At 32.0% G+C, this 22,777-nt stretch overlaps 1 protein-coding gene across 2 annotated transcripts in view; it reads right to left on the bottom strand.

The window, feature by feature from the left end:
* Window positions 1–22,777, bottom strand: part of LOC139755010 (membrane metallo-endopeptidase-like 1) — a 47,936-nt gene that overhangs the window by 20,772 nt on the left and 4,387 nt on the right. For both annotated transcript variants that reach the window (XM_071672920.1, XM_071672928.1), the window contains exons 4-9: window positions 22,094–22,182; window positions 21,666–21,756; window positions 16,252–16,474; window positions 14,850–15,063; window positions 14,057–14,212; window positions 1,529–1,633 (exon numbers count right to left, since the gene is read on the bottom strand). In XM_071672920.1, coding sequence (XP_071529021.1) covers window positions 1,529–1,633; window positions 14,057–14,212; window positions 14,850–15,063; window positions 16,252–16,474; window positions 21,666–21,756; window positions 22,094–22,182 — 878 coding nt within the window. The remainder of the gene's footprint in view (window positions 1–1,528; window positions 1,634–14,056; window positions 14,213–14,849; window positions 15,064–16,251; window positions 16,475–21,665; window positions 21,757–22,093; window positions 22,183–22,777) is intronic.

Consider the following 22,777-nt stretch of genomic DNA (forward strand, 5'->3'; position numbering starts at 1 on the left):
GGAGGTCATACATTACAAATTTCCTAAACTTTTGTGAAAGGGTGAGCTCTATCTTAGGCTAAAGAGATGGCAAGGTAGACTGTGTTTACCTGAAATGGCAAAAGATTTTGACATTGTACCCCATCAATGGTCGATCAAGAGAAGTAAGGAGTGAGGGGAAGACTCCTTCCCCAGACAGAAGATTACCCTAGTGGAAGGGAGCAAAGGATGGGCTGGAATCACCAGCATAGTGCCATGGGAATCAGTCCTGTTATATGCTGCTCTTGTTATATGTAAATGATGTCCTTGATGGACTGGACTTCTCCCTGAACATATTTGCAGACTATACCATGGTCATAAGAGAAGTTAGTAATGATGAGAGCATCAGCTTACAGAGGGACCAGGACAAACTATAGTCTGATGAATGTTCGATAAATCAACCCAAGTAACTGTAAAGCAGTGATGATGGGGAATTGAAAAAGAAAGCCTTATTGCAATTATTCCCCTGCAGGAAATAAGCTACAAGCATCTGTATGTCAAAAAGACCTAGAGGTTGACTATGCCTAACCTGTTGGCAGAGCTACACATCAGAAGAATTGTGCAAGACACAGATCATCTGCTAGCATGTATTTATTCTTTATGATTACCCCAGGACCTAAGACCTTTCTAAAGGCTTTTGTACCCCAAGCATGCATTACTACCAGTAGTAGGGAAATGTAGACTTCTTTGAAGTATGAAGTTCTTTGTTGAGACTGTACTCCTAATGATAAAGCCTTGCCAAAAGTGACTTTTCACATGTATAACCTCAAGCTAGCAAAGTCCAGTAACAATGCTAGTAGTTATTAGAATTTCATTTAAATATATTAATAAGAAAGTGTATATGCTATTCACAAAATGTATTAGCCTAAAGGTGAATTATGACTTAGGCCTGGTCATCACACTTAAAGAAATACAAAGGTCTAATTGAGAGGGTCCAGAGGACATCAACAAAAATGGTATCATGAAGTAAGAGAGTTGAGCTACATTTAAAGACTGAGGGCTGCAGCTCTATGTACTGCAAAGAAAAGAGAGGGATGAATTGACAATGACATTAAACAGCTCTTACGAGAAGCAACCCTAAAGTAACAAGAGGACACAACAAAATGCTAAAGAATTTTTTTTAGAAAGGACAAAGTACTGTTTTGATATAAGGGTGTTGGATCATTGGGAAAAACTAAACAGACAAATTATCAATTTATCAATCCTATTTGCAGTAAAACTCCTTGTAACTCCACCACTGTCTTCATTGTATTGTTGTCTCTTACCTGAACTGCCTCTTGTAAGTCCACTGAATACATTCTAGTGTAGAATCCCTTATCTGAACTGCACTATTCACATGCAACAGGATCCACATCTCATGTTTCCTTACAATTATTTCATACCACATAATCTTAGTAAATCTTAAATGAAAACTGTATGTACATGAAATTTAATTGCTGCTCTATATACACAGTCTTAGTGGTTTAAACTAACCAAAGCCCAGAAAAGTGTACAAGTGAAAACCACTGACTATGGGGGAAGTGAAGACTCTGTCTTCATCTAGGTCTTGTAATGTAAACTCATCGAACTGCTTCTGAAGGTTTATCATACGTAGGTCTGGAACTTTTGGGAAGAACTGAGGAGGAAACAGAAAAGAAGTGATGGTTAAATCATAATGCTATATGGCAAGTGACATTCATAACATACTGTTACTATGTATGACACCCATGGCTTGACTTACATGTAAGAATGGTACAGAATTACTCATTGGTAAAGAAGGTCATGTGAATGAAAAGACTTTGCTACTCATAAGGCTTAACTACTCAAATACTTAGAGAATGAGAGTGAATTGTATGTAGCATTCATTGATATGGGAAATGTGTATATCAGGAATGACAAAAGTCCTGTGGAAAGTTACCACAGAAATATAGGGTAAAAGGAAAATTATTAAGTGCAATGAACAGGGGTGTATCTAGGAAAAATAGTGCCTATGGAAGTGCTAAAGATTGTGCCCCTGGCTTGATTGAAAATGTACATACAGTGGACGTACTTAAAAATATATACAGTGTAATCATAAACTGTTGAAGTTAGGCCATACTTAAATTTAAATGAACTATTAAAGACTTAAAGTTAAAGACTTATTTGATCAAAATTGCAACATAGAAATGGTAATGCAACTGATAGTAGCAAAATATTACTATAGTTGAAAAGTAGGTGAGTTTCTTTTTCATCTCACAAAACCAAACCATTAAAAGTGTCAATCGGATAGCATATGTCAAAAAACAAACCTGTTGAGTGGTGCCCCCCTTAAGTGGTGCCCAGGACACCTGCCCTACGTGCCATACCCAAAATATGCCACTGTAACTATTACCTTCAATTTTTGGTATTTTCCTTAGAAACATATGATTTCCTCTAAAAACTCATTATAAGAAGTATTTTTCAAGCTGAATACAAATCTGGTATCAAAATAACATTTAGTCCTCTTAATGAAATCTAATTAAGTTGTTAAATGAAGACAATCTTAAGATATTTCTATTCCTTTGCATCTTATTTACTGAGTATGTGGCGCTGACTGAGAGCATTATCATACATTTTTCATGATTATTTCAAGTACAGAAGTGTTTAAATATCTTAACTTTCAATTTTGAAACAAAACGCTTTTTGAGCTAAAGAATACCCTGAGTTTTGGCATTTTTCACATAAAAATAATTTCCTCTAAAAACTCATTATAAGAAGTATTTTTCCTGCCGGATACAAATCTGGTGTTAAATTGCATCGTATTTACTGTGAATGAATCGATAAGTGAGAGAATATGATATATGTTCCATGATTATTTCAAGTATAGAAATGTTTAATAACTTGCCATAAATTTTGAAACAAGAAAATTTTTGAGCTAAAGAATCTCCTGAAATATTACCTTCAATTTTTTATATTTTCCTCAGATAAATAGATTTCCTTTAAAAACTCATTATAGGAAGTATTTTTCATGCTGAATACAAATCTGGTGTTAAAATATTTAGTCGTCCTTATGACATTCAAGCTGTTAAATAAAGTCAAATTTAAAATATTTTCTGTTTTGCATCGTATTTACTGCATACGTATCGGTAACTGAGAGCATTATGATACCATTTCCATGAATATTTCAAGTATAGAAGTGTTTGAATATCTTATCATTCAATTTCGAAATAAAAACTTTTTAGAGGTAAAAATGCCCCGAACCTTCAATTTTTGGCATTTTTCTCAGAAAAATAGAATTCCTTGAAAACCTTATTAAAAGAAGTATTTTTCATGCTGAATACAAATCTAGTGTTAAAATATCATTTAGTCGTATTTATGACATTCATTTAAGCTGTTAAATGATGCCAATTTGAAAATATTTTCTACTCCTTTGTATCGTATTTCCTGGGTATGTACCGGTACCTGAGAGCATTATGATACATTTCTCATGATTATTTCAAGTATAGAAGTGTTTGAATATCTCATGTTTTAATTTTGAAACAAAAGTTTTTTGAGCTAAAAAATACCCTGAACTATTACCTTCAATTTTTGGCATTTTTCTCAGAAAAATAGATTTCCTTGAAAACCTTATTAAAAGAAGTATTTTTCATGCTGAATACAAATCTAGTGTTAAAATATCATTTAGTCGTATTTATGACATTCATTTAAGCTGTTAAATGATGCTAATTTTAAAATATTTTCTACTCCTTTGCATCGTATTTACTGGGTATGTACCGGTACCTGAGAGCATTATGATACATTTCTCATGATTATTTCAAGTATAGAAGTGTTTGAATATCTCATGTTTTGATTTTGAAAGAAAAAGCTTTTTGAGCTAAAAAATACCTTTAATTTTTGGCATTTTTCTCAGAAAAATAGATTTCCTTGGAAACCTTATTAAAAGAAGTATTTTTCATGCTGAATACAAATCTAGTGTTAAAATATCATTTAGTCGTATTTATGACATTCATTTAAGCTGTTAAATGATGCCAATTTTAAAATATTTTCTACTCCTTTGCATCGTATTTACTGGGTATGTACCGGTACCTGAGAGCATTATGATACATTTCTCATGATTATTTCAAGTATAGAAGTGTTTGAATATCTCATGTTTTAATTTTGAAACAAAAAGTTTTTTGAGCTAAAAAATACCCTGAACTATTACCTTCAATTTTTGGCATTTTTCTCAGAAAAATAGATTTCCTTGAAAACCTTATTAAAAGAAGTATTTTTCATGCTGAATACAAATCTAGTGTTAAAATATCATTTAGTCGTATTTATGACATTCATTTAAGCTGTTAAATGATGCCAATTTTAAAATATTTTCTACTCCTTTGCATCGTATTTACTGGGTATGTACCGGTACCTGAGAGCATTATGATACATTTCTCATGATTATTTCAAGTATAGAAGTGTTTGAATATCTCATGTTTTAATTTTGAAACAAAAAGTTTTTTGAGCTAAAAAATACCCTGAACTATTACCTTCAATTTTTGGCATTTTTCTCAGAAAAATAGATTTCCTTGAAAACCTTATTAAAAGAAGTATTTTTCATGCTGAATACAAATCTAGTGTTAAAATATCATTTAGTCGTATTTATGACACTCATTTAAGCTGTTAAATGATGCCAATTTTAAAATATTTTCTACTCCTTTGCATCGTATTTACTGGGTATGTACCGGTACCTGAGAGCATTATGATACATTTCTCATGATTATTTCAAGTATAGAAGTGTTTGAATATCTCATGTTTTAATTTTGAAACAAAAAGTTTTTTGAGCTAAAAAATACCCTGAACTATTACCTTCAATTTTTGGCATTTTTCTCAGAAAAATAGATTTCCTTGAAAACCTTATTAAAAGAAGTATTTTTCATGCTGAATACAAATCTAGTGTTAAAATATCATTTAGTCGTATTTATGACATTCATTTAAGCTGTTAAATGATGCCAATTTTAAAATATTTTCTACTCCTTTGCATCGTATTTACTGGGTATGTACCGGTACCTGAGAGCATTATGATACATTTCTCATGATTATTTCAAGTATAGAAGTGTTTGAATATCTCATGTTTTAATTTCCAAACAAAAAGTTTTTTGAGCTAAAAACTACCTTTAATTTTTGGCATTTTTCTCAGAAAAATAGATTTCCTTGAAAACCTTATTAAAAGAAGTATTTTTCATGCTGAATACAAATCTAGTGTTAAAATATCATTTAGTCGTATTTATGACACTCATTTAAGCTGTTAAATGATGCCAATTTTAAAATATTTTCTACTCCTTTGCATCGTATTTACTGGGTATGTACCGGTACCTGAGAGCATTATGATACATTTCTCATGATTATTTCAAGTATAGAAGTGTTTGAATATCTCATGTTTTAATTTTGAAACAAAAAGTTTTTTGAGCTAAAAAATACCCTGAACTATTACCTTCAATTTTTGGCATTTTTCTCAGAAAAATAGATTTCCTTGAAAACCTTATTAAAAGAAGTATTTTTCATGCTGAATACAAATCTAGTGTTAAAATATCATTTAGTCGTATTTATGACACTCATTTAAGCTGTTAAATGATGCCAATTTTAAAATATTTTCTACTCCTTTGCATCGTATTTACTGGGTATGTACCGGTACCTGAAAGCATTATGATACATTTCTCATGATTATTTCAAGTATAGAAGTGTTTGAATATCTCATGTTTTAATTTTGAAACAAAAAGTTTTTTGAGCTAAAAAATACCCTGAACTATTACCTTCAATTTTTGGCATTTTTCTCAGAAAAATAGATTTCCTTGAAAACCTTATTAAAAGAAGTATTTTTCATGCTGAATACAAATCTAGTGTTAAAATATCATTTAGTCGTATTTATGACATTCATTTAAGCTGTTAAATGATGCCAATTTGAAAATATTTTCTACTCCTTTGCATCGTATTTACTGGGTATGTACCGGTACCTGAGAGCATTATGATACATTTCTCATGATTATTTCAAGTATAGAAGTGTTTGAATATCTCATGTTTTAATTTTGAAACAAAAAGTTTTTTGAGCTAAAAAATACCCTGAACTATTACCTTCAATTTTTGGCATTTTTCTCAGAAAAATAGATTTCCTTGAAAACCTTATTAAAAGAAGTATTTTTCATGCTGAATACAAATCTAGTGTTAAAATATCATTTAGTCGTATTTATGACATTCATTTAAGCTGTTAAATGATGCCAATTTTAAAATATTTTCTACTCCTTTGCATCGTATTTACTGGGTATGTACCGGTACCTGAGAGCATTATGATACATTTCTCATGATTATTTCAAGTATAGAAGTGTTTGAATATCTCATGTTTTAATTTTGAAACAAAAAGTTTTTTGAGCTAAAATATACCCTGAACTATTACCTTCAATTTTTGGCATTTTTCTCAGAAAAATAGATTTCCTTGAAAACCTTATTAAAAGAAGTATTTTTCATGCTGAATACAAATCTAGTGTTAAAATATCATTTAGTCGTATTTATGACACTCATTTAAGCTGTTAAATGATGCCAATTTTAAAATATTTTCTACTCCTTTGCATCGTATTTACTGGGTATGTACCGGTACCTGAGAGCATTATGATACATTTCTCATGATTATTTCAAGTATAGAAGTGTTTGAATATCTCATGTTTTAATTTTGAAACAAAAAGTTTTTTGAGCTAAAATATACCCTGAACTATTACCTTCAATTTTTGGCATTTTTCTCAGAAAAATAGATTTCCTTGAAAACCTTATTAAAAGAAGTAGTTTTCATGCTGAATACAAATCTAGTGTTAAAATATCATTTAGTCTTATTTATGACACTCATTTAAGCTGTTAAATGATGCCAATTTTAAAATATTTTCTACTCCTTTGCATCGTATTTACTGGGTATGTACCGGTACCTGAGAGCATTATGATACATTTCTCATGATTATTTCAAGTATAGAAGTGTTTGAATATCTCATGTTTTAATTTTGAAACAAAAAGTTTTTTGAGCTAAAATATACCCTGAACTATTACCTTCAATTTTTGGCATTTTTCTCAGAAAAATAGATTTCCTTGAAAACCTTATTAAAAGAAGTAGTTTTCATGCTGAATACAAATCTAGTGTTAAAATATCATTTAGTCGTATTTATGACACTCATTTAAGCTGTTAAATGATGCCAATTTTAAAATATTTTCTACTCCTTTGCATCGTATTTACTGGGTATGTACCGGTACCTGAGAGCATTATGATACATTTCTCATGATTATTTCAAGTATAGAAGTGTTTGAATATCTCATGTTTTAATTTTGAAACAAAAAGTTTTTTGAGCTAAAAAATACCCTGAACTATTACCTTCAATTTTTGGCATTTTTCTCAGAAAAATAGATTTCCTTGAAAACCTTATTAAAAGAAGTAGTTTTCATGCTGAATACAAATCTAGTGTTAAAATATCATTTAGTCGTATTTATGACACTCATTTAAGCTGTTAAATGATGCCAATTTTAAAATATTTTCTACTCCTTTGCATCGTATTTACTGGGTATGTACCGGTACCTGAGAGCATTATGATACATTTCTCATGATTATTTCAAGTATAGAAGTGTTTGAATATCTCATGTTTTAATTTTCAAACAAAAAGTTTTTTGAGCTAAAAAATACCCTGAACTATTACCTTCAATTTTTGGCATTTTTCTCAGAAAAATAGATTTCCTTGAAAACCTTATTAAAAGAAGTATTTTTCATGCTGAATACAAATCTAGTGTTAAAATATCATTTAGTCGTATTTATGACACTCATTTAAGCTGTTAAATGATGCCAATTTTAAAATATTTTCTACTCATTTGCATCGTATTTACTGGGTATGTACCGGTACCTGAGACCATTATGATACATTTCTCATGATTATTTCAAGTATAGAAGTGTTTGCATATCTCATGTTTTAATTTTGAAACAAAAGGATTTTTGAGCTAAAAAATATCCTGAACTATTACCTTCAATTTTTGGCATTTCTCTCAGAAAAATAGATTTCCTTGAATACCTTATTAAAAGAAGTATTTTTCATGCTGAATACAAATCTAGTTTTAAAATATCATTTAGTCGTATTTATGACACTCATTTAAGCTGTTAAATGATGCCGATTTTAAAATATTTTCTACTCCTTTGCATCGTATTTACTGGGTATGTACCGGTACCTGAAAGCATTATGATACATTTCTCATGATTATTTCAAGTATAGAAGTGTTTGAATATCTCATGTTTTAATTTTGAAACAAAAAGTTTTTTGAGCTAAGAAATACCCTGAACTATTACCTTCAATTTTTGGCATTTTTCTCAGAAAAATAGATTTCCTTGAAAACCTTATTAAAAGAAGTATTTTTTATGCTGAATACAATGCTAGTGTTAAGATATCATTTAGTCGTATTTATGACATTCATTTAAGTTGTTAAATGATGCCAATTTTAAAATATTTTCTACTCCTTTGCATCGTATTTACTGGGTATGTACCGGTACCTGAGAGCATTATGATACATTTCTCAGGATTATTTCAAGTATAGAATTGTTTGAATAACTCATGTTTTAATTTTGAAACAAAAAGTTTTTGAGGTAAAAATATACCCTGAACTATTACCTTCAATTTTTTGCATTTTTCTCAGAAAAATAGATTTCCTTGAAAACCTTATTAAAAGAAGTATTTTTCATGCTGAATATAAATCTAGTGTTAAAATATCATTTAGTTGTATTTATGACATTCATTTAAGCTGTTAAATGATGCCAATTTTAAAATATTTTCTACTCCTTTGCATCGTATTTACTGGGTATGTACCGGTACCAGAGAGCATTATGATACATTTCTCATGATTATTTCAAGTATAGAAGTGTTTGAATATCTCATGTTTTAATTTTGAAACAAAAAGTTTTTTGAGCTAAAATATACCCTGAACTATTACCTTCAATTTTTGGCATTTTTCTCAGAAAAATAGATTTCCTTGAAAACCTTATTAAAAGAAGTAGTTTTCATGCTGAATACAAATCTAGTGTTAAAATATCATTTAGTCGTATTTATGACACTCATTTAAGCTGTTAAATGATGCCAATTTTAAAATATTTTCTACTCCTTTGCATCGTATTTACTGGGTATGTACCGGTACCTGAGAGCATTATGATACATTTCTCATGATTATTTCAAGTATAGAAGTGTTTGAATATCTCATGTTTTAATTTTGAAACAAAAAGTTTTTTGAGCTAAAATATACCCTGAACTATTACCTTCAATTTTTGGCATTTTTCTCAGAAAAATAGATTTCCTTGAAAACCTTATTAAAAGAAGTAGTTTTCATGCTGAATACAAATCTAGTGTTAAAATATCATTTAGTCTTATTTATGACACTCATTTAAGCTGTTAAATGATGCCAATTTTAAAATATTTTCTACTCCTTTGCATCGTATTTACTGGGTATGTACCGGTACCTGAGAGCATTATGATACATTTCTCATGATTATTTCAAGTATAGAAGTGTTTGAATATCTCATGTTTTAATTTTGAAACAAAAAGTTTTTTGAGCTAAAAAATACCCTGAACTATTACCTTCAATTTTTGGCATTTTTCTCAGAAAAATAGATTTCCTTGAAAACCTTATTAAAAGAAGTAGTTTTCATGCTGAATACAAATCTAGTGTTAAAATATCATTTAGTCGTATTTATGACACTCATTTAAGCTGTTAAATGATGCCAATTTTAAAATATTTTCTACTCCTTTGCATCGTATTTACTGGGTATGTACCGGTACCTGAGAGCATTATGATACATTTCTCATGATTATTTCAAGTATAGAAGTGTTTGAATATCTCATGTTTTAATTTTGAAACAAAAAGTTTTTTGAGCTAAAAAATACCCTGAACTATTACCTTCAATTTTTGGCATTTTTCTCAGAAAAATAGATTTCCTTGAAAACCTTATTAAAAGAAGTATTTTTCATGCTGAATACAAATCTAGTGTTAAAATATCATTTAGTCGTATTTATGACACTCATTTAAGCTGTTAAATGATGCCAATTTTAAAATATTTTCTACTCCTTTGCATCGTATTTACTGGGTATGTACCGGTACCTGAGAGCATTATGATACATTTCTCATGATTATTTCAAGTATAGAAGTGTTTGAATATCTCATGTTTTAATTTTGAAACAAAAAGTTTTTTGAGCTAAAAAATACCCTGAACTATTACCTTCAATTTTTGGCATTTTTCTCAGAAAAATAGATTTCCTTGAAAACCTTATTAAAAGAAGTAGTTTTCATGCTGAATACAAATCTAGTGTTAAAATATCATTTAGTCGTATTTATGACATTCATTTAAGCTGTTAAATGATGCCAATTTTAAAATATTTTCTACTCCTTTGCATCGTATTTACTGGGTATGTACCGGTAGCTGAGAGCATTATGATACATTTCTCATGATTATTTCAAGTATAGAAGTGTTTGAATATCTCATGTTTTAATTTTGAAACAAAAAGTTTTTTGAGCTAAAAAATACCCTGAACTATTACCTTCAATTTTTGGCATTTTTCTCAGAAAAATAGATTTCCTTGAAAACCTTATTAAAAGAAGTAGTTTTCATGCTGAATACAAATCTAGTGTTAAAATATCATTTAGTCGTATTTATGACACTCATTTAAGCTGTTAAATGATGCCAATTTTAAAATATTTTCTACTCCTTTGCATCGTATTTACTGGGTATGTACCGGTACCTGAGAGCATTATGATACATTTCTCATGATTATTTCAAGTATAGAAGTGTTTGAATATCTCATGTTTTAATTTTGAAACAAAAAGTTTTTTGAGCTAAAAAATACCCTGAACTATTACCTTCAATTTTTGGCATTTTTCTCAGAAAAATAGATTTCCTTGAAAACCTTATTAAAAGAAGTAGTTTTCATGCTGAATACAAATCTAGTGTTAAAATATCATTTAGTCGTATTTATGACACTCATTTAAGCTGTTAAATGATGCCAATTTTAAAATATTTTCTACTCCTTTGCATCGTATTTACTGGGTATGTACCGGTACCTGAGAGCATTATGATACATTTCTCATGATTATTTCAAGTATAGAAGTGTTTGAATATCTCATGTTTTAATTTTGAAACAAAAAGTTTTTTGAGCTAAAAAATACCCTGAACTATTACCTTCAATTTTTGGCATTTTTCTCAGAAAAATAGATTTCCTTGAAAACCTTATTAAAAGAAGTAGTTTTCATGCTGAATACAAATCTAGTGTTAAAATATCATTTAGTCGTATTTATGACACTCATTTAAGCTGTTAAATGATGCCAATTTTAAAATATTTTCTACTCCTTTGCATCGTATTTACTGGGTATGTACCGGTACCTGAGAGCATTATGATACATTTCTCATGATTATTTCAAGTATAGAAGTGTTTGAATATCTCATGTTTTAATTTTGAAACAAAAAGTTTTTTGAGCTAAAAAATACCCTGAACTATTACCTTCAATTTTTGGCATTTTTCTCAGAAAAATAGATTTCCTTGAAAACCTTATTAAAAGAAGTATTTTTCATGCTGAATACAAATCTAGTGTTAAAATATCATTTAGTCTTATTTATGACACTCATTTAAGCTGTTAAATGATGCCAATTTTAAAATATTTTCTACTCCTTTGCATCGTATTTACTGGGTATGTACCGGTACCTGAGAGCATTATGATACATTTCTCATGATTATTTCAAGTATAGAAGTGTTTGAATATCTCATGTTTTAATTTTGAAACAAAAAGTTTTTTGAGCTAAAATATACCCTGAACTATTACCTTCAATTTTTGGCATTTTTCTCAGAAAAATAGATTTCCTTGAAAACCTTATTAAAAGAAGTATTTTTCATGCTGAATACAAATCTAGTGTTAAAATATCATTTAGTCTTATTTATGACATTCATTTAATCTGTTAAATGATGCCAATTTTAAAATATTTTCTACTCCTTTGCATCGTATTTACTGGGTATGTACCGGTAGCTGAGAGCATTATGATACATTTCTCATGATTATTTCAAGTATAGAAGTGTTTGAATATCTCATGTTTTAATTTTGAAACAAAAAGTTTTTTGAGCTAAAAAATACCCTGAACTATTACCTTCAATTTTTGGCATTTTTCTCAGAAAAATAGATTTCCTTGAAAACCTTATTAAAAGAAGTATTTTTCATGCTGAATACAAATCTAGTGTTAAAATATCATTTAGTCGTATTTATGACACTCATTTAAGCTGTTAAATGATGCCAATTTTAAAATATTTTCTACTCCTTTGCATCGTATTTACTGGGTATGTACCGGTACCTGAGGGCATTATGATATAATTTCCATGAATATTTCAAGTATAGAAGTGTTTGAATATCTCATGTAATTTTGATACAAAAAGTTTTTTGAGCTAAAAAAAATACCCTCAACTATTACCTTCAATTTTTGGCATTTTTCTCAGAAAAATAGATTTCCTTGAAAACCTTATTAAAAGAAGTATTTTTCATGCTGAATACAAATCTAATGTTAAAATATCATTTAGTCGTATTGATGACATTCATTTAAGCTGTTAAATGATACCAATTTTAAAATATTTTCTACTCCTTTGCGTCGTATTTACTGGGTATGTACCGGTTCCTGAGAGCATTATCATATATTTCTCATGATTATTTCAAGTAGAGAAGTGTTTGAACATCTCATGTTTTAATTTTGAAACAAAAGGATTTTTGAGCTAAAAAATACCCCGAACTATTACCTTCAAATTTTGGCATTTTTCTCAGAAAAACAGATTTCATTGAAAACCTTATTAAAAGAAGTATTTTTCATGCTGAATACAAATCTAGTGTTAAAATATCATTTAGTCGTATTTATGACATTCATTTAAGCTGTTAAATGATGCCAATTTGAAAATATTTTCTACTCCTTTGCATCATATTTACTGGGTATGTACCGGTACCTGAGAGCATTATGATACATTTCTCACGATTACTTCAAGTTTAGAGTGTTTGAATATCTCATGTTTTAATTTTGAAACTAAAAGTTTTTTGAGCTAAAAAATACCCTGAACCTTCAATTTTTGACATTTTTCTCAGAAAAATAGATTTCCTTGAAAACCTTATTAGAAGAAGTAGTTTTCATGCTGAATACAAATCTAGTGTTAAAATATCATTTAATCGTATTTATGACATTCATTTAAGCTGTTAAATGATGCCAATTTTAAAAAAATTTCTACTCCTTTGCATCATATTTACTGGGTATGTACCGGTACCTGAGAGCATTATGATACATTTCTCATGATTATTTCAAGTATAGAAGTGTTTGAATATCTCATGTTTTGATTTTGAAAGAAAAAGTTTTTTGAGCTAAAAAATACCCTGAACTATTACCTTCAATTTTTGGCATTTTTCTCAGAAAAATAGATTTTCTTGAAAACCTTATTATAAGAAGTATTTTTCATGCTGAATACAAATCTAGTGTTAAAATATCATTTAGTCGTATTTATGACATTCATTTAAGCTGTTAGATGATGCCAATTTGAAAATATTTTCTACTCCTCTGCATCGTATTTACTGGGTATGTACCGGTACCTGAGAGCATTATGAAACATTTCTCATGATTATTTAAAGTATAGAAGTGTTTGAATATCTCATGTTTTAATTTTGAAACAGAAAGTTTTTTGAGCTAAAAAATACCCTGAACTATTACCTTCAATTTTTGGCATTTTTCTCAGAAAAATAGATTTCTTTGAAAACCTTATTAAAAGAAGTATTTTTCATGCTGAATACAAATCTAGTGTTAAAATATCATTTAGTCGTATTTATGACATTCATTTAAGCTGTTAAATGATGCCATTTTTAAAATATTTTCTGCTCCTTTGCATCGTATTTACTGGGTATGTACCGGTAGAAACATGAGTTGCAATTAAGAACGGAGATTAATAAAGCTATGTGTAACTTGTCAATTCAACAAAATATGTAAAACCAGTAGAAAAAGCATGAATGTATGGTAGGTATGGTAGAAGTAACAAATTAATCTTAAGATCTATGCTCTAACCTCTACTAAAGACTCTATGAAGATGTCGCAGTTGATTTTGATTGCAGTCAGACGTGCCTCCAGAGCAGTTTCATTTTTAATGTGTCCCATCAGCTTCATATCTTTTACTGCATCTACCATTCTCTCCATTCTAGCTTTATAACCGCTTCCATGTAACTGTAACATCAAAGTCTTGGTTATCAGAGTCCTAATTAGAATACCACATGATTTATTCTACGTCATTCCATTACTAAATCTCTTTTTCAAAGGTGTACGTTATAAGCATGCAGGCTGTGCACAACAGTATCAAACAAATTTTTGTCTTACACGTTGCACACTGATATCAGAGCTTCATAACTTCACAAAGAACACCCCTGAAATTGTGTTCGAATAACCACATCATCATCTGTACTCTGAACATCATACATCTGTTAAATGCTGCAAATATTAATTCAACATATCAAAGGACCCTTCATGCCCAAGTTGCAACTTCCATACTCTAAACACTGAGCTCCTCAGTTGCACTGCACTTACCCTGCCCTGAAAAATATTCAATCACGACTTTTTTTTCATGATCTGTTGTTCTTGCCAGTAAATGTGGCTAACTTCCTGAGCTATGTGGGAGCACCATAAAAGGGGTCCTGGTGTTGCAAAGATTAGTGATGATAGACATACAAGTCATGTTTCTTAAAGAATTACCATATATCACAGGCTGCATACATCAGAATATGCTGCATTTTGATAGTGAAGACTATGTGCTCATCATACACCTAGCATAAATACATTAATAAGAAGTATCCTTTTGTAAACTAACCATGCAGTCATTATAAGTGTCATATTCTTTGTTGATGTCAACAGTGAGATTGTTTATTTTAGCCTCCTCCAGCCGCTGCTTGTGGTGCTTGAGACAAACAGCCTTTGCCAAGTCATCACTAAATGGTGAGGTGAACAATGGCGGTGTGAGTTTGAATACAAACTTTGAAGGATCTTTGGTATCAACATCCAGAAGCAGATCAAAGAGTGGTGTGCTGGCAAAGACAAATTAGAAATATATTATTCAGTGTTTTATAACATACATTAACAAACAAATGCAAAGTCAATGCCACAGTTATTCATTATTACCCTATCACTTTAAAAGAGTTATTGCAGATTGATACTATTTGCTTAAATCACAAAAATAAAGCACCCACAATAATTTCTGCCAATGAACAAAAGGTCTGTGAAATCCAGTTACTAGACACAATAAGTGCAGTAGCAGCAATTTTAGGGTTACAAACTATTTAATAATTGTTGACATTCTAAGCCCTGAATTTATTTGTTTTATTTTTTTCAATATAGAATTAATTTCACAAGCCTCTAGCAAAATAGATATTAACCATCAGCAATGCTAATAAAATCAGTTTGCAATATGACAATATAATTGCAAAGATTCTGCAGCTTGTTTTCTTAATTTGCTGCATTAGTCTCATGCTTCCATCCCTTGTCAAAGTCAAAACTGTTTCATTTATCTCCAAATGGTCTAACTTTGCTCCTGCTGTCTCTGTAAAAAAAAATTTCTGATGAGTACTGGTTAAGATAAGGCAATCAACTGTTGGATATTACTTGTGGAACAAATCCTGTTACTTGCTTATGGTGGGAATATCACATGTCTGTCTGCATGACACAGTTTTAGGAAAACCAGTATAGAATTGTTAACTTTATGAATCATGAGGTGTTGAGAAACATATCCCTATCAGGTCTGTAGTTGCCTAACTGGTCTTTCTAGGTTGACCAGCCCCAACTTGTCAGGGATGGATAATGCTAGAAGGAAGAAAAATAGGGTGTCGGGATGGTGAAATTAGCCTTGACAGTACCTCTTGAAACCTTGTTTGTAGATACTTTCCTTGCTTCTAAGAAAGATAAAAGGCTTTTTTCTTAAATTGTGACAACATTCTGGTACCCAAGGATAGTTACTGGAAAAAATACCTGGAGGGAAAAATACCCAGAACAGAAATAGCAAAAATATCACTTATCAGTGTTTCACTGCCATACACTCCTAGGTCCCATATCAACTTAATATGGAGTTATGCAGTTCATAAAATTCAAGTGCTTTTTCTTTAGCCTGTGAAATCCAGCCTCATATGTTTGTATCTAACTAAAAATCAACACAAAATGATAAAAGGATTAGAATGATATATTTTCTTTTCTTAAGCAAATAAAATAACTGAAATACTTACAAGTGCATTTTCATCATTTTAGCCAAAAGCTGTGTGAGTTTAACACTGTTAAAGTCACTCAGATTTTCTTCCAGATGTTCATATCCAACACTGCTGAATACATTCTTGGCTTGCTGTAGACGATATGTTTCACTATTGTTCTTTATGTAGTTAATGCAGCTGTCATAGAACACTCGAAGAGGACCAAATTCTGGGTCATCGCGAGACACTCTCATCAGCTTCTCTGTTGAAGATATTGTTAGTGATGGTGAGGTTCAGGTTTTGCCAAGTGGGTAGTGAATATTCAAAATTATGAATATTTTTCTCTGATGGCATATAAGGTGTACAAGAGGAAGTTTGGTGATGTGCACAGCCAGATGAGATATAGTTAGGTGTACAGTCCTCTATTGTATATAACCCTCTGGATGCTTTATTAGAATTTTTGAAATATGCTTTTATCCAACCTAAAGGCAAATTCATCTAATGGCCACAGTAATGAAAAGTATATGGTCCTTATTTTCTCATTCATCCATTATCTTTGAGTGTTAATATGCATGCCACTCTCCCCTCTGATGCACCAGTGGCTGCCACCTGAACTTTGCTCATAAACAACCCAGCTGTTCTGGTTGCTTGTTGTTACCTCTGAACCCCCCTCGTTTCTGCACATATTAATAAAATCATGTACAATACATATGATTGGATTATTGAATGTATACAGCATAGAATATGGCATGAAATATGGGAATTTTCTTTTCAATATTAGAAACATGAGTATCTTAATAAGTGCACATGAGCTGATTGCATTTTGCGCATACTGTAAATTGCAACCTAGGAGCCAACTTGCAAAGTTGGCTTTTTTATTTTCAAAATTAGGGATTAACTCAGAGGGCAGGTTTAAAATTGCAAACACAGAAATAAGGCTGCACCACCTTCATCAGACTTGAACCTTAGGCCTAAATCACTTGTTACTGTGTTGTAACTCATACTTTTAACTCATACAAATACAGTATTATTATGGTACCTCCCTATAGCATTTTTTACTTCTATTAAACATATGCCTTTATCAAATTGTATATAAGATTCTATTACACATAACAGCTGAAATAATGTCTCATTGACGGCAGGTGTTAATGTCAAATGAGAACATGATGCCTCTGAGTATTGCCAGTAATATTTGTAAAGCCTAATGAAAGAGGTGTAGCCTCAATACTGGTGTGTTCACTGTCTAGGGGTTAAATTATGCAGCATGTATAAGCCTGAATCAGAACTCTCAGCTGAAAAAAGTAAGGTCAAATAATTCATGTTAACTTATAGGCTACATTTTACAGAATGTGAATATGACAGTAATTTGCCTTTAGGATGAATTTAGAATCTCATTCAAACCTCTTCCTTTCTTGTTGCTTTTTTTATTTGAAGAAATTATTTTATGAAATGTTCATAATTTTTTGGTTGGCAGGTTTGAGGCAATTTATATATCTATATGAAATTCTTATATCAGGTATATAAATATTTTTTATTTATTATACTTAATTGCTGTCTCCCACGTTAGCGAGGTAGCGCAAGGCAACAGACGAGGAATAGCCCAACCCACCCACATACACATGCATATACATAAATGCCCACACATGCACATATACATACATATACATTTCAACGTGTACATACATATACATACATACACAGACATATACATATATACACATGTACATATACATACTTGCTGCCTTCATCCATTCCCATCCATTCCCCACCACACATGAAATAGCATCCTCCCATCTCCTGCTAGTGAGGTAGTGCCAGGAACAGACAAAAAAGACCACATTTGTTCACACTCATTCGCTAGCTGTTATGTGTAATGCACCAAAACCACAGCTTCCTTTCCACATCCAGGCCCCACAGACCTTTCCATGGTTTACCCCACACACTTCACATGCCCTGGTTCAATCCACTGACAGCACATCGACCCTGGTATACCACATCATTCCAGTTCACTCTATGCCTTGAATGCCTTTCACCCTCCTGTATGTTCAGACCCCGAGCCTCAAAATCTTTTTCACTCCATCCTTCCACCTTCAATTTGGTCTCTCACTTCTCTTTCTTCCCTTCACCTCTGACACATATATCCTCTTTGTCAATCTTTCCTTACTCATTCTCTCTATGTGCCCAAACCATTTCAACACACCTTCTGCTCTTTCAACCACACTCTTTTTATTACCACACATCTCTCTTACCCTTTCATTACTTACTCAGTCAAACCACCTCACACCACGTATTGTCCTCAAACATCTCATTTCCAACATATCCACCCTCCTCTGCACAACCCTATCTATAACTCATGCCTTGCTACCATATAACATTGTTAGAACCACTATTCCTTCAAACATACCCATTTGTGCTCTCTGAGATAATGTTCTCGCCTTCTACACATTCTTCAACGCTCCCAGAACCTTTACCCCCTCCCCCACCCTGTGACTCACTTCTGCTTCCATGGTTCCATCTGCTGCCAATTCCACTTCCAGATATCTAAAACACTTCACTTCCTCTAGTTTTTCTCCATTCAAACTTACCTCCCAATTAACTTGTCCCTCAACCCTACTGAACCTAATAACTTTGCTCTTATTCACATTTAATCTCAACTTTCTTCTTTCACACACTTTACCAAACTCAGTCACCAACTTCTGCAGTTTTTCAACCAAAAGAGCCACCAACACTGTATCATCAGCGAACAACAACTTACTCACTTCCCAAGCCTTCTCATCCAGAACAGACTGCATACTTGCCCCTCTCTCCAAAACTCTTGCATTCACCTCCCTAACCACCCCATCCATGAACAAATTAAACAACCATGGAGACATCATGCACCCTTGCTGCAAACCAACATTCACTGGGAACCAATCACTCTCCTCTTTTCCTGCTCGTACACATGCCTTACATCCTTGGTAAAAACTTTTCACTGCTTCTAGCAACTTACCTCCCACACCATATACTCTTAAAACCTTCCACATGGTCATATAAAGTGAAATCTAAATAAAGAAAACAATATTAAGACTCAATTTTGGTTGGAGAGTGAAAGACGATAAAGTTGAAAGAGTGGGAGAGGATCTATAATCAATACGGTCTCCATTAAGGTGGATTGTGTGATAAAAAGCCTTGTGAAATATAAGACTATGTGACATGCATACCCAAAGCATGATGCATAATATTAGAGTATGCATAATACAGCATTAATAAGATAAAACCAAGTATTGTATTTTAGTTCTGGTAAGTAGTAAGAAGTAAAATCATATAGTAAATGTAGAATCTAATATATGCATATACATGTATAACATAGTCGTAGTGTACATCATGAGCTGTAGTTGTTCACAACATATTCAGGGAGACATACAACATTCGTTGTAATTTGTGATTACCTTATGTGTGCGATTAAGGAAGAGAATTTTGTGCTTGCGGGTTTCCATTAATGCGACTTTTTTTTATCATACAATCTTATTCTAACTTGTCTGTACTTCCAGCAAGCTGTTTCACTTCCCTTTTTTACCTTATTCCATTTATCCACATTCCTGTTATTGTATTATTTCTTCACATCATTTATAACATGAGTCATATTTGCTTCCTTAATAATATCATTGGATGACCCATTTAAACAGTATGTGATGGGAAAATTAGTAAAGTTGAATATGGAGTACTTTTCAGTCCTCCAGGTCAATGAAGTGATCCAGATCACTTAGGAAAAGAAAACAATGAAAGATCAGTCATGATGTTGAATGCTGCAGGAAGGCACTCATCCTCAATTATGGTAAAGTTCTGGTAATGGAGTGTCTCAATTAAAAGAAAACACACTCAAAGACAAGGAGTCATGTACTTGTAAGTTATTGGAACATATATAGGATAATACTTTTTTTACCAACACATCACTGACCTTACAACAATCAGAGAAACTGATGCTTTATCACCACCACACCTTGTCTTCATATATGATAACCTAATAACATAGCAGTGGAAAACATTAAAGATGATATGCTTATTGGTAAAAGAGATCTTGTGATGCTGGTTTTCAATTATGCCATCAAAAAGGACACATAATAGGGGTCAGACAAGATACATAATTCATGGTAACTATAGAAAGTTAAATTAGATTGTTGAATATAACTTAGGAAACAGTGCCACAGTCAGAGTACAGACCACTGCTATAGAATGTACTGTGAAATCTATGAAGGAAAGGTCAGAACATGAATACCACTGGCTGCCAATGAGGGAAAATTTATGGCAAAGAGTGAGATATGATTCAATATTTGATGTCAAGGTTCAAGAGGGATAATAGAGACATCTTAGTGATGACCAGATTTTAAAAGATAGGGGATGGGAGAAAAAGAATTCTGTCCACTTATTCCCTGCATGTAGTACAAGACAACTAAGAGGGGTGGGAGCAGGTGGCTTGAAATCCTCCCTTCCTGTATCACTTTTCAGAAGAAGGAACAGAGCAAGGAGTCAAGTGAGGAATTTCCCTCTAAGGCTCATTTATCTGTTCTTGTTGCTACCTTGGTCATGTGGAAAATGATAAGCATGTTTGAAAAAAAGTAAGAAGCAAAATTTAGCATTACAAAAATCCTTGAAAAGAATATTGTGGAGAAAGCAAAAGAAACTTTACAACTTTTCCATAACTTCATCAGGAGTAATTTGTCAGTTAAAAGAGTATCAGGTCAGTCTGAAATCCGAAAGAAAAAATGATTTAGGATGAAGAATTATGCATGGAGATGAGTGATTGGCTTAGGAGTGTTTTAACAGTGGAGGACATTATATCCCAACATCAGAAGGTTGGGATAGGAGAGAGGTGTTAGAAAGCATTGAAATTACAAGAAAAGACAGTATCAGGTTATTTATAATCCTTGAACCACAAAGGCTCATGATCCAGATGAAATCTTTCCTTTTGTGCTAAAGGAATTTGCAGTTACACTTGAAAGGTTGTGAACTGTCAGTACATTCCTAGAGCAAGTAGTGCCAAAGGACTGGAGGAGGACAAACTTTGTTTGCAACAGGAAGGACAGGAGGTAGGTCTTGCATTTTATCCATTGAAGGAGTTGATGATGTGCTTGGAGGGCTAAGAAAGCCTAGCTTTGGCTTGGTAAAACCATGTGCAAATAATAGGGAAGGGAAAAGAGTTATTTTGCTACTTAGTTGTTCAGTACACTGTGAAATTTAGTTCTACATTTCATCAAAAGCTATGCTGGAGTTGATTTTATTAGGGCCATCTTGGATTTTGTCTGTTCTGAGGTATCCAACATCTTGGTGAAAGTTGAAGGACTCATTTTTTTTTTTAGTATTTTAGTTCTGAAATCAACCTTCAAACCTTGGTTAGAGGTACCATTGGATGGTCCTCTATTATGTACATGCAGTCTGGAGGATGACTACTTGATATTTACAAGACATAGCCTTACCTTTGATGAAATTTTCAGTTAGCAGCTGTTGGTTCTCTGGATCAAGGAATGGATCATCTATCACACCTCCACATGAATACTGATAAAAGTCCTGTAGAGACATAGGAATTAATAATACTTATCTATTCTATACTTATGTATTTATATTCATAATTACCCCAGTAGTAATATCTATGAAAGAGTCCTGGTGATAACCATGGCCTTTCTAGAGGCTGGTAGCAGGGAAATGTAAGGTCTTTTGGAATGAGGAATTCTTTAGTGAGACTATGCTCCTCATGATACAGCCTCGCCAAAGGTGACGGTTTTGGGGGGTAATAATATTGAGTAGGCAGTCAGTAACTCCCCTATTCTGTATTCTCAGCAAGTTAGATTCTCTCTCTATTGGTCATATCTTTGGTAACATAAAAGAAGCCTGGATTATTACTTACCTCACAAGGTGTAACATCTCCATGGTCCATCTTATACAACATTCTGGCTGCTATCTCCTTGCATGTTGTAGTATTGCATTCATCACCAACTGAGGGGTATATAAAAATGATGATATTCCATTTTTTAGGAAAAGTGAATTTTTCAAGCGAATGTTGAGAAATCAGAAGGAACTGATGTCACATGGAGATATTCAGAAAACACATCAGACACCAATGCTATTATTATTAATAGAAATGATGTCTGATTAACACCTATTTAGTCATGAGAGTATGAAGGTACAACTCATGGATAAGCATATGAGTGACATCAAAACAAGAGCTACAGTACATGACACTGAGAGGTCATAAACTGTAAGACTGGATTATGAGAGAGGAGACAATTAAAGATGAATTTTATCAAAGCTTTAACTGCATGATAAATGTACTCAAAGAAAAAATACTGTAACGTGGATGAATTCATTGTTTTTGTATAAAGACAGAGTAATGAAATTGTTTCTATCAGAACAACTAAGTCTGAAAAGTCAATGAGAATGAATAAAGAGGTAAAATACAGAATGCTGATTGCTTAATGGAGGGTTGTCAACTTTTCAGGTAAAGAATGAAGATGATTTTGTAGCAAACTTTTGAGGGGGTCTGGAGACAAATTCCACCACAAATTTATAAAACTTATCTCACTGACAACCA

This window comes from Panulirus ornatus, chromosome 2, assembly GCF_036320965.1.
Source record: "Panulirus ornatus isolate Po-2019 chromosome 2, ASM3632096v1, whole genome shotgun sequence".
Lineage (NCBI taxonomy): Eukaryota > Metazoa > Arthropoda > Malacostraca > Decapoda > Palinuridae > Panulirus > Panulirus ornatus.